Here is a 12,318-nt window from a genome sequence, read left to right as displayed (position 1 = left end):
CCCTTCTATTTCGGCCAGCTGGCTAACTCGCTTCCCCTCAGCACAGAGGAACCGGCTGCTTCAAAACAAACACACACTCACACAAACCAAAACAGACATTCACACATATGCCCCACCCGTAGCTACACACAGTCACACAAAGTGTAAAATCATCAAATAGAGATAGACAAAAGAGGTAATCTCCCGTTTCAGTTTCTTCTTGCAGTGTATACCCCAGCATGGCAAATTGCATGAGCAAACTGAAGATGAAAAGAGACGGCGTTGGCACAGTTCTGTCCTCTCACACAATCTCCAGACTTACTTGCTCAACTCATCTCGTGTTCACTCTTTACAGAGTTTACATAGTTACAAAACCTTGTCCTCCATTGTTTGGCCACAATACATGAACAAGCACAGCGCCGGGTCCCAGTGTTCGCCTATAACTGCAACTTGAGGCGTGTTTGTTATACGATGACAAAGATGTTGAAGTTATAGGAAACAATGGGTTGGGAAGATCGTTGATCACATGGAATTACTGAGCAGTTGTAGACCTGTGGCTCAGGAGGTAGAACAAGTCATCATCTGAATTGTGTTGGTTCGATTCTTGGCTTCTCCAGTCCACATGTCAAAGGGTCTCGGACTAGACACTGAACCCCAGATTTCAAAGGGAAAGATCAAGGACGTATAGTAAGGGCTGTCATAATGTGTGGATGAATGGGTGAATGTGATGTGAACTTTGAGTCATTGTGAAGACTAGAAAAGAGAAATTGCAGTCCATTCCATTTACTGCGGATCGATGTCTTTGGGAGTCCGGCTGGGCTCAACCTATATGTAGGCTCCAGCTTTATTGGTCTTTATGGGATGTCTAACATAGAAATGGATCAAAGAGGACTCACCATCAGCTCAGATGAGGTGGAGTGTTTTTTCTTTTTTAAATGACTTTCTTTCTTTTCAAACTGACTGTGAATTGGTGATTATCTACTTGTCTGCTCTGTCTGGCTCAGCTATATTTTGAATCAGGTCTAATTATAAATCTTTTTTTTTTTTTTATGTATGCAGAGTTTCAGGTTGTTTTTTCATGTCTCTGTTTCGAGACAGGTCCAAGTTTCCACCATTTACTTCAGTATATTGCAAACTTATTTTCAAGTGAAATGGATTTTAGCCTTTACAGATTTAAAAGGTACTTTAAGAACACAAAAACGGTAAACTAGGACATTATTCCTTTGTCATTCCATCTGTACCGCCAAAATATGAACCGTTTTATATCAAGGTTAATATTAATAGGGATAAATCGCACAGTGCAGTTGATTTATTCATAAATTCATTATTATTCTGGTTTTGTTTCAGTATCTAGTAAGACATAAAGTTAACACCATGCAACACAATTAACCCATACAATGTCAGGAAGGATTAATATTGTTTAGAGCTACGAAACAAAAGGCAGCTTAAGAACAATGTTCAAGGACTCAGCTATCTCATTTCACAGTCTTTACTAGATTTATGCTGCCAGGCAGGAATAATCTACAAACTCATTTTGTCTAAAGCTGATACGCTTCTCTCCATCAGCTATAGAACACTGCGAGTATCCACTATTTCTATCAGATCACCCACAAGAGCGTTTGGATCGATTGGATTCTACCAAACCCATGTTAGCAACTCCAGTCAACACAGTAATGAGCCTCTTGGGAGTGAAAGAGTGGTTGATGAGGGCAGACAGATTAGAAAATGGAGAGAAAGGAGGAAAATCAAAAGTCAAAGTGAGCAACATGAAAATGGAGGACATCTGAAGGTGAGGCAGTAGCCATTCCATTCCAAACAAAGTCAAAAAATTGATTTTGAGGTTCTCATTGCTCTAATAGGCAGCAAGGACCTTTTTGTTATCTGCTATTTAAATTCACTGAGAAAGGGGATATGTTGGCAGAGGTTTGGGAGCATTAGCAAAGAGAAGTCATATCGCAATGAAAGCATTCAGAAACACTCAGACCTGATCACTTGCTTAAGTTTTTAATAGTTTTCTGACACTGATTAAATGAGTCATCTGCCACTGCTCCACTTTGTCCACAGAAAGGTATTCAGTATAATTAGCTCTGGTGGCAGATGCAGGGATTATTGCCATATCTGTGTTTAGTGAATTGATGAAGGATTATGTGGAGCTGGAAAAGGCAAAGGATAATTGAATGAAGAAAAAAGAAGCGGAAAGGATAAAAGGATGTGGATGGGAAACTTTATTGGTCTTGTAAGCCTCTTTGTCCCATATTAAGTCCCCCAACCTGGCAAGCATCTCCCAGTGTCTGGGCCTACCAGGGCTTTTGGTACTAGGGATGTCAAGTGGGCGGATGGACATCGATTTCCAACGCCACTGTAACACAGATACTTTTCTGGTTTTTCTGGCCTCAAGGAATACGCCCCTGCAGCTCCAGTGTTGTGGATCTCTATCACTTCTTCTGTATACCTTCCTGCTGCTAGTTCTTTCATCATATCGTTGCATGACCGCTTCTTCCTGCCCTTCACCATTATTCCTCATATCTGTTCGTTGTTTATTCTCCGTATTTGTCCTTGCTCTTCTCCATCCCCCATCAATCTCTGGTTACTGACATGAAAGCAATGTGCTTTTTGAGATGTTCAGGTTTCACTTGTGCATCCTGATCAATTTAATCTTTCTTAACACATTTCTTGGCAGCACGAAGAGTCTGAGATGTAAATGATGATTCTATTTTAGTACTAAGGTGACATACTCCCTTAATATCACCACTCAAATTTAATTCCTTTTCTGATGATAAGGCGGTGAAAGGCAGACGGGCAACATTTGATGGATGCTTTAAGATTGTGTCACTTTCCACAGAAGTGGAGAACGTCTGGATCGTGGACTTAATGGAGAGGCAGTTAGATGTGCATGAGTGTAGACACAAGGTCATAGGTTTGATTCCTACAGTCGACGTGGCAATGAACTGTGCTGCTTCTGAGTGTCCTTGTGGAGGAAGCTGAACATGTTACCTCTGTGGTCTTCTATTCTTCTTCTGGTATTGGCAGATCAATTCACATTTTCAAATGGGTCTGGAACCTCTTCATTTTGGATTTCAAAAAGTCGCAGACCAAAATTGCCTCAGAGCACGATTATATTAACCTACAAACAATCATTAATACTGTTGTGATAGCGGATTCATATCGTTATCAGTGACAGACATAGGTCATTAACGAAAATGCTGCAGCGATGCTTCTCTGTCAGTCAATGTATCAAATCCGCCCCATTTTAGATAGTTGGTTGTGATTGGCCCAACCTGTCTCAGGATGGATGCAAACCTGTTTGAATGAGGAGGTGGGGGGCAGAACCATTCACCAGAGCAGATAAAATTAGCTCCCTGCTCAGTCTGGTTTCAGGTTAGTGCTTTTTCAAACTAACATCTAATAAAGCTGACTTGAATATTTTTTATATAAAAATGGATCTAATTGAATCTTTGCAGTGTTAAAGATGTCCCAATTAGTGACAAACCCATTATCCCTTGAGCTCTATTGTTTTAATGTTGCAGGCTGCAACTGTGCTAGTTTGATTGTGTCACATGACTTAATGACCAATGATCTCTGCAAGCCTGAGTTTCTAGTGTGCTACAATAACGTTATAAAGTATAAAACAGATGCTTTATACTCACAAATGCAAAAGTAAGATTGAGATTGTTTAAATAAAAGTCAGCAGATATAAAGAAGCAGTGCCCCATCTCAAGCTTTGTACAATCAGCTGGATCCCAGCCACTAGGAAAAGGCATAAACAAATCCCTGAGTACGTGAGTGTGCGTTTACGTTTGTGTATCCAATCAGCTCTCTGAAGCTCTGTAAACAAGGCCGTGGTGTGTGGCGGCACTCAGCATAACCTCACTCAAGGACGTTCTCATGTTGGCATATGTGTGTTTGTGTTTATAGTGGGAGCGGGTGGGTCAGATGGGATTCACACCTACAGGTCTGATGGTGATTGTGCTGAAGGACACAATCCATCAACAGTCTCAGTGGTGCACATCTTGCCTGAATCGAGTCAGTGTGCGTGTGTTGTTTTTCTGGTTCTTGAGATTGGTGGCTGACACAGGAGTTGTGGTGCTAGCTGACAACATAATCAGGATTATGGCGGATGATGTTTTGGCTGATTTATTTTTCCCTGTCTCCTTTGTTAGCATAAATGCTGCTTCCCACCGCTGCATTTTGGCTCGCTGCCAGCGTATGTGTACTCTGGGACAAATCGGTAAGCCCAGCATGAGTCAAGCTCTGGTGGGAGATTCAGATTCAGACGGATACACACACACACACACACACATTTTCACTCATGCAGTATATACACACCCACACCACATCAGTCTAATTCATTGATTTTTCAATCAGATCTGATTCTCCATCAGAGCTGCCGCTCATTCTTTTCAGAGCAGAATAGAATGAACAGCCGTGACCACTGACGCTGAAATAAGTCAAAAGAAAGAGTCAGGGGGGGAGCAGAGATAAAGTGCTAATACAATGAGGAGATGGGGGGGCAACTTTCTCAAGGTGACTGCTGGAGACCACTGCAAACACATACAAATGAGTTGGCTGAGCAGAATTAGAGAGAAGGTGTGGTAAATGGAACCAAGCACAACCCATCTGCAAAGTGTGTAGATGCTGCCCTCCTCTCGTCCCCCTGCCTCCCAAATTGAGATTACACGCATGCCTCTCTGTGTTCGAACCCTGTGTCATTTGAGGTGAATGATGAGAGGAGAAGACATGAAATCTGAGTATTTCAGTTCCAAAATGGCTGTTGGCCCTTAGTCTTTTCCTCTCTTTGTCACAGACATTCTGCACACATTAAGTGAACGGGCAGTGGCTGATTTAGCCAGCGAGGAGTCTGAATGTTATGCAACCGCCCATTTCTTCTTACATAACGCTGCAGTTTCAGAATGGAAGATTAGCCCCACTATACTGTTCTCCTTGTAGCAGATGCCTCAGCCGATTTCCACTCACAGACATTATGCATCACATGTTGACAAGCTGATTAGCCTTATATCCTCAGAAGGGAGAGGCAGAGATACCATATGATGCTATATCAGGCTTAGTTGCACAAACATGTGGGGCATCTGTCACTAATATCAATATACTACCTAACTGCAAATAGCACATAAGATTCAACATTAGTGTATAGAGCTGGTATAAGTTGAAATGCTCAAGCTGTAACACTGTCTGAAATAGAAAGCTGCCTTAAACCATGTGGAAGTGTCAGATTTGTGGTTTAAAGAGGGTACGACTGATCGCTTTTTCGCTGGCCATCCAGTAAAAATCTATTTATCAATCATTTTCTCTGGCCACGCTGCTCCACTGGGTGATTCATAAGCTAATAAATACTGCAGCTCCACATACTTGTGCTTGTTCGTCAAGTTAGGCTCAAGCAGATACAGGCTGTGATACATTATTGGGGAAATGAGAGAGAAGCTGATGAATAGTTTGCGTTTGCACCACCAGCCGGACTATTAATATGAAATCTGTCAAACCAAATCAGCAGAATCAGCAAATTCCTGAGCTGGTCAGCCGTGTTCCCCCACCGATTCTTGAACCACGTTGAGACAGCAAAATGCAAAACACCTCGAGGGATTTAAAACGGCCGCCACTGTATCTGCCAGAGTCTTGCTGAATCTATCCGGCAGTTGCGTCTCTGTCTGTTGTTTTTCTCTCTCTAATTTGCCTTTTTGGAAGTCATGTATCAGATCTAAGAGGCGAATGCAGGATGATGTTGAGGAAATGCAAATAGATCGAGAGGGAGATGTGTGCGGAGATGAAGCTGTAGGGGGTGTTCGAGGGAAAAGCGCATCATGATTAAGAAATGAAACCAAGAAACAAAAGCCGTCAAAAAATGCATTCACATTCTTCTTTTGTTTGTTTTTCCCTCTTCTTAATTGACTACCAGCGAGAGAACAAGATCTTGACATTTTTAAGGGGCTTTGAAGATGTCAAAGCACATTTAGGCCTGTGAGGATCATCAAGGTTCCTTCTGTGTTGTTATCGCAGTGTTACACTCTGCACCTTGCTCCTCTTCCTCTTCCTCTTCCTCTTCTTCCCGGCGTGATCAGCCAGGGCTCTCGTAAGGCTGCTGATAACCCTGATACACACAGGCCAAATGCAGCCACGTTCTAATGCACCCTCATTCTCATTCCGCTCTCGCCTGCAGCGTTTACCTCGATGCACTCTCGCACGCTGCAAGGTCATGTTGAAATATTTCAGATGGAAATGCTCTCCGTATTCCAGCACTGCTCCTTCTTGTCTGCGGCTGCTGCACAGAATTCCAACGCCACTTTTCTTTGTCTTTGAGAAAAAAGGAAGGAGAAACTCTAATTTGAGGATTACGCAAACTTTTCTTTCCTTTTTTTTTGTGGCTACTCAAATCTGTAGTCAACTATCTGTTATGTAAAAAGCACATCAGCAAGTTGTGCTCTGCTAAAAAAAATTGTTTTCATTGTACTCAGACCTAAGATATTTGGCTAGATTTATGCTTGAGTAATTAAAATAATATCCAAGAGAAAATCTATACTTAACTTTCTTACTTTTCTCATCTGATAAAATCTTTCCCGTTAAAACTCAAAAAAATAATATCCACTCAAGGTCTTTGTTTAACTCAACCTCCGTAAATTCAGAGAGATGCTGCCTTCCTCAGACACTTGAGGTAAAAATTGGATGTGATTGAAAATCTATCATAAAGCAGTGAGCTTTCCCTCTAGTCTACAGCGGACCCCCTACCTGCACCACTGATTGACCTACAGATGGAAAAAGAAAATGTGCTAACCATTGGATAAAAGACAAAAAGCGTAACATTCTCACTCCTGACATTGGCTGACAGCTGCAGCAGATTTAGAGCTGCTAAGCAGTAGTTTAAACGCTGTAGTGTTTAAAGAGCAGCCAGGGCTTATTGTCAGTTACCTCCCAGTCCCTCCGTTTCAGTGTTGCAGGCTTCACTGCTCCCAGTCATTCAAGGAGTTTTTTTTCCGCTTCTGTTTCCAGAGATATGTTCGCTTAAGGGAAATGGCCATTACCGCTGCATTAAAATCGTTTAAGAAAAAAACACTGGTTCCCATCGGCTTCCCACTTTAATGGGCTCAATACATTCCCTCAGCACCAGGAAGAACCCTAATGTTGCGGAACACAAATGCTAATCTCTCTGTAAATATCACTCAAATTCACTCTCCCTTCTGCTTCTCAGTCATAATAGCATTGGTTCATTATGCTTTGCCCTGGCAAATTGAATTAATTCTCCAGGCAAAGGTGTTATGATTCTTCTAATCTTCCTGGTGGGGTGCAATGGACACAATCCTGGCTCTTCCAATTGATCTACCCACATTTCACTCACCATCCCCATGTTGTTGTTCTTGCTGCAGTATCTCAAAGGTATCAATAGTCAAAGCTTTGATTCAAATATGATTAACATGTGCCTCGCTAATCTCTCTCTGACTGTATTCATATTCATGTCTGAGAATCAGTATTGGATTTTGGCGTGCATGGGGAGAGCGAGTGTCAAGACTGCATGGGTCAGTCCATAACATGAATCAATTGATTAAGTGCCTTGGAAGCTAGAAGCACTTGGACATTTGAGACGTCCAAGCCTCTTTGCAGGATGAGATCATTTGTTGAGCAGTCCATCAGGCTCCACTCTGAGAAACTCATCTTGGTCTAACTCAGTTCTGATCTTCATAGAGAGCTCTTTGCTGTATCTGTTTCCTGTTGTGCTTCCACACTGACTCCTCTTGTTTATTCTGACTCTTGATCTGTGACTTATATTCTGTTGATCCCTCTATAGCATTAATCACGGCCAGCAGCACTGCCTCTTTCACTGCCATTTGAGCATGCTCAATTAATAGCCTAATCATGGCTGTCATCAGTGCATGGCCATACTGTGGCCTTAGCTAAATATTACCCACTTCATGCAGCACCGAATAGTGGTTAGAGTGTGCATAAATTTGACTGTGATTATACCGCTCATTAGCTTATTGTACAACCTCTGCACTTATTTACTCAATTAACTTGCTATTTTAAGTTCTGTTAACATTGGGGGGGGGGTTATTTTCGTTTTTTAAATACTTAATCAGCCATGAATAATGGAAAACCGCCGCGAGCAAAAGCCACGCGTTCACCTCTGAATATCTTGGCATATGGAAGGTGGCAAAATAAATGCACATACCTAATGAGATAATGGAATCAATGAAGTTGTTGCCGCCGCAGTGGGAAGATGAGCACTGTGTAAAAGTGACCCTGTCTGCAAATGAGCTTGACCCTGTTGTGACGACCAGGAAGTGTTCCGGGTTGATCAGGGATGGGCAGCAGGGTCTTCTGGGTGTGCAGAACTAAACAGCGACAGAAGATTTACTGTCGGACAGATAATTTGTCTGTAATGATGCTGTCTGGTGTATGTACTCTGTCTGTTTCTCGCTCCCCCACCCCTCATTCTATGCCTCTCTTGCACGCTGTAACTCTGTAAATGACTTTGACCTTTCCTGGGACTGAGGACAGGTCCCACAGAGGGAGAGCAGAAACATGGCGGGAGATGAGAGTAGAGTAGGCGGTTGACTGTAATAAACTCGAATCAGTGGGCAGCTGTCAACACTAATAGATGGGAGAGGGGAGGGGGTCACTGGGTTGATGAATTCTAAAGGTGCCTGAGTCCTCAGCGAGTACTTGTTCTTTACGAGGCTGATGTGGGAGAGATCTGATGTTCCATCTGAAGCAGGATGATAGACCAATGACCTGGTGTGATTGATTATGTGCTTCATTTTTTTGTTAACCAGTTAGCTGTTAAAGCTGTAGGCAAGAAAGTCAGAGATTTCGTGGGATAGGCTGAACACAGAATGTTATGACTCAAAATTACTTAAAATTATACACCCATAAAAAGCAATTTTCCCTGAAATGTTGGTTTTGTGTAATTTGTTTAATGTTAAGGACTCTTGATTGTACTGTATTTAGCTACACCCTCCTCACAATGTTATCTTTTGTCCTCTGCCTGTAGGAACGGGGAAAGATCGGCGTGATCTTCAACGTGGGAACGGACGACATAATCATCGAGGAGAGCGCGGTGATGGTGAGCGACGGCAAATACCATGTGGTGCGTTTCACACGCAGTGGTGGCAATGCCACACTACAGGTGGACAGCCAGCCCGTCATCGAACGTTTCCCCTCAGGTAGGAACAGGTCCCGAATCTGGGCAATGTTTGATTAAAGCCTTCACAGTTTGAATTCTCAGATAAACTTGGTAACACAATGGAGAGAAAAAGAGGGATGTTATTGAGTGTGCCACCTGCCTCTTCAAGTAATTTTTATAGAACACTCTGTAAGGGCTCCAGTTTATTTATCATGGCATTCATATTTAGAGCGTGTCTGCATTATTCTAGGTGATTAAGTCAGGTTCTGGTCTAAAAAGCAAGAAGAGCAAAACAGTTTTCCTCAGGCAAGCAATCTCCCGTCTAAGAGCATCGACCTCTCTGCAGTTAGTCTTTCACTGTAGCTCCTGGCACTGTGAAAGCCAGCACTGAATCAGGGCCAGCACAACGTGAATATGCCGGTCAGGTTTGTTTGGTGAGCATAGGATACAGAGGGAGCACACTTTACACTGGGAAAGTATGTGGAGGTGTTTAGACATGCCTTGGCTCCAAGATAAACACCGACGCAACATCATTACACATACAGACTTTAAATGAGGGCAAGCACCCGATGAGTCACTGCTTGGAGTGTGCTAATTCCCCTGCTTGCTGTTTAATCATGGAATTCTTTTTTGGCCCAAATGATGAGGCTATTTTCGGTGGTACAGAAGCACTCACTTAATTTCTCTCTCCATTGTGTTTACCCTCTGTTCATGGTTGTTTTAAGGAAGACATTTTGTGCTCCCATCATGAATTTGCATCCGGTGAATACCAGGCGAAGCCAGTCTCTCCTGCCAGCGTAAGGTATTAATGATCACGTGGAAAACTAATAACCTGCTGGAGTTTTTCAAAGATTTTCTTATATTTCAACATCAGACTTTTACATTTCCTTCCCCCCTGGAGTCAGTGTGTTCCGTCTCCGTTGTCTAAAAGCACTATGTACTGTCATTGTTTAAAATGGCTGCTAATGTGGCCGTGATATTTACTCTAGTTGACATGGAGCAGTGCGACTGTGGCATCCTCTGTCACAGCAGTGATCCCATATTTTGAGGCTATGTTTTGGCATTGAGAGAAGTGTATTCTCTTGCTAATCCATCAGCACAGTGAGGCCGAACTGAGGGGCATGCATCACAGCCAGAAGAGGAAGAGCCCTGACAGATCACTCTTTTCAGTTGTTATTATGATGGAAATGCAGCCTCTTTCCGCTATAGCAAACACGCCAAAGAAGAGCCTTCAACAACAGTGGCACTCAACAGTAGCACTAAGCGCTTAGAAGATGACATCGCAGCAGCGTGTTAACATTGGCAAGTGAGCGACATCATCCATATCCGTTTTGTCGCATCAAGAAACGCAAATGCACAGCCCATAATGTATTCTTTTTATTCCTCTTACCTTCCGCCCTTCTGGCTTCTGCTGTTGTCTTAGTCAAACATTTCTTTCCTTTTCCTCCGCTGATCAAGAATTGAAGAGTGTTATTTTGTTGTTGTTTGTTAGTTTACTTGAGGAGTTTCGTGTTTGTCTGCAGGGGGCTGGAACCCGTGTGAAGTTTTAGGAGGTTACGGGAAATGAAGAAAGGAAATGGATGAAGAGGAGAGGTGTGGGGGGGGTGCGTAGTTGGTTGATTTGTAGAATGGCTTTTATTCATTTATGTGAACTAGATCCTTTCAAACTATTTTTGGGTGCGTGCTTTGATGGCTTCGGCACCCGCTTTGAAGGCTCTACTCGTCATCGTCTGGTGGGGCGGCGTCCTGGGGAAACAGAGATGTTACACATTAGGAAAGCAAAACCTCGGATGAGGCTGAGGCACAAAAGGGCGGAGGAATACATAGGGGAGAGAGCGAGTGAGTCAGGGATGGAGCGAGGAATTTGGGGATTGCAACTTCCTAACTGAGACAGGAACCGTGCAACGAGACAGTGTGACGTTATATCTTGTAGAAAGGAGAAATAAGTATGGGGAAGCTCCCTTGTTGAAACAAGTTTCTCTAACCCAGATTCAGACATCTTTTGATTCTCTAAACGAGACAAAACACTCCATGCTCACTATTTGGGAGCGTGTTCAGAACCTACTTCATTTTCTTGATGCTTATATTATGTAGTATCATTGCCATGTCCCAGTGGACGATTGAAAACATCTTACAGTGTCCACGTAGCCAGATTGAAAATAAAAAAGAAGTTGTGTCGAAAGATATTTCCAACAGGGCTCTCTCTTAGTTGTTACAGGTGCCAAATTTTTCTGGTTCTTCTGACAAAACACGGATGTGCCGTTTCCTGTGAAATCTCCTTCCCCAAAAGGACTGTTGTGTTCCAAATCAAGCAGTCTTGTTGGGAGGTTGTTGCAGTTTTGAACCCTGTCTAATGCTTTGTGCTCACAGAGCTACATGTGGGATTTATCCTCTTTGTAGTCCTGGTCTAAGAAATGCAAACGTTCCCAGAGGAGAGGGATGAGAATTGTAGAGAATGTAAATCTGTCATCTCGCACAAGAAGCACGGAGACAGGTTATCTATGTGTATCTTTTTCTGACATTTTTGTACACTATAATTAGGGCCACAGTCCGAAAGATGTGTCAGATTCAGATGAGTTTGAATTGCTGTCTGCACAAAGCCTCCGTTAAGGCCCCGGCAGCAGGCTTATAAAGAGAAGGCCACAGCGAGGTGATGATTGAGGGAGACAGGATGTTGACAGGAAACATGGCCGTCACGGGTCAGGCACATTCATCGGCAAAGCAACACGTCTCCTGACGTCCCACGAAGTGATGTTTGTGGTCCTTAGGGAGTGTGTGTCTGTGGTTGTTTCGGTCCGTGTGGGATTCTATGTGCGACAGTGCATGTGTGTGTGTGTGCGCGCGTTGTGCTTTTGTTTGTGTGTCTGTGTGTGTGTATGTATGCATTTGATGGACAGAGAGCAGACAAAAAGTGTCAGAGGAGCACCCGACCAACTAATCCAGCGTGTCAGGTGTCCCCAGTGGGTCTTCCAGCAACAGTTATTGGCCCACCCTGCCTTCCACATTCCCAAAATGGCAGACTGGCTCAATAAAAACAGCCCTGTGTCACACTGAGCACCTCAACCTGGCCACAGACAAACAGGCAGATGTTAGCAGCAGTGCCATACGGACCATAATTGTACCATTTCACACCCAATTCCCTTTATTTACTGGTCATCTGCTGTGACGAAGGTAGCAGACCCCGTGTTGCTAATTGTTTAGTCTGTGCTGGT

At 43.2% G+C, this 12,318-nt stretch overlaps 1 protein-coding gene across 1 annotated transcript in view; it reads left to right on the top strand.

Annotated features, from left to right (window-relative positions):
- Positions 1 to 12,318, top strand: part of nrxn2b (neurexin 2b) — a 617,697-nt gene that overhangs the window by 564,388 nt on the left and 40,991 nt on the right. The window contains 1 exon segment of the mRNA XM_034615320.1: positions 8,975 to 9,146. Coding sequence (XP_034471211.1) covers positions 8,975 to 9,146 — 172 coding nt within the window.

Source organism: Hippoglossus hippoglossus, chromosome 18 (assembly GCF_009819705.1).
Source record: "Hippoglossus hippoglossus isolate fHipHip1 chromosome 18, fHipHip1.pri, whole genome shotgun sequence".
Classification (NCBI taxonomy): Eukaryota; Metazoa; Chordata; class Actinopteri; order Pleuronectiformes; family Pleuronectidae; genus Hippoglossus; species Hippoglossus hippoglossus.
The sequence above is the reverse complement of the archived record's forward strand: the minus strand, read 5'-3'. Positions and strand labels throughout refer to the sequence as shown.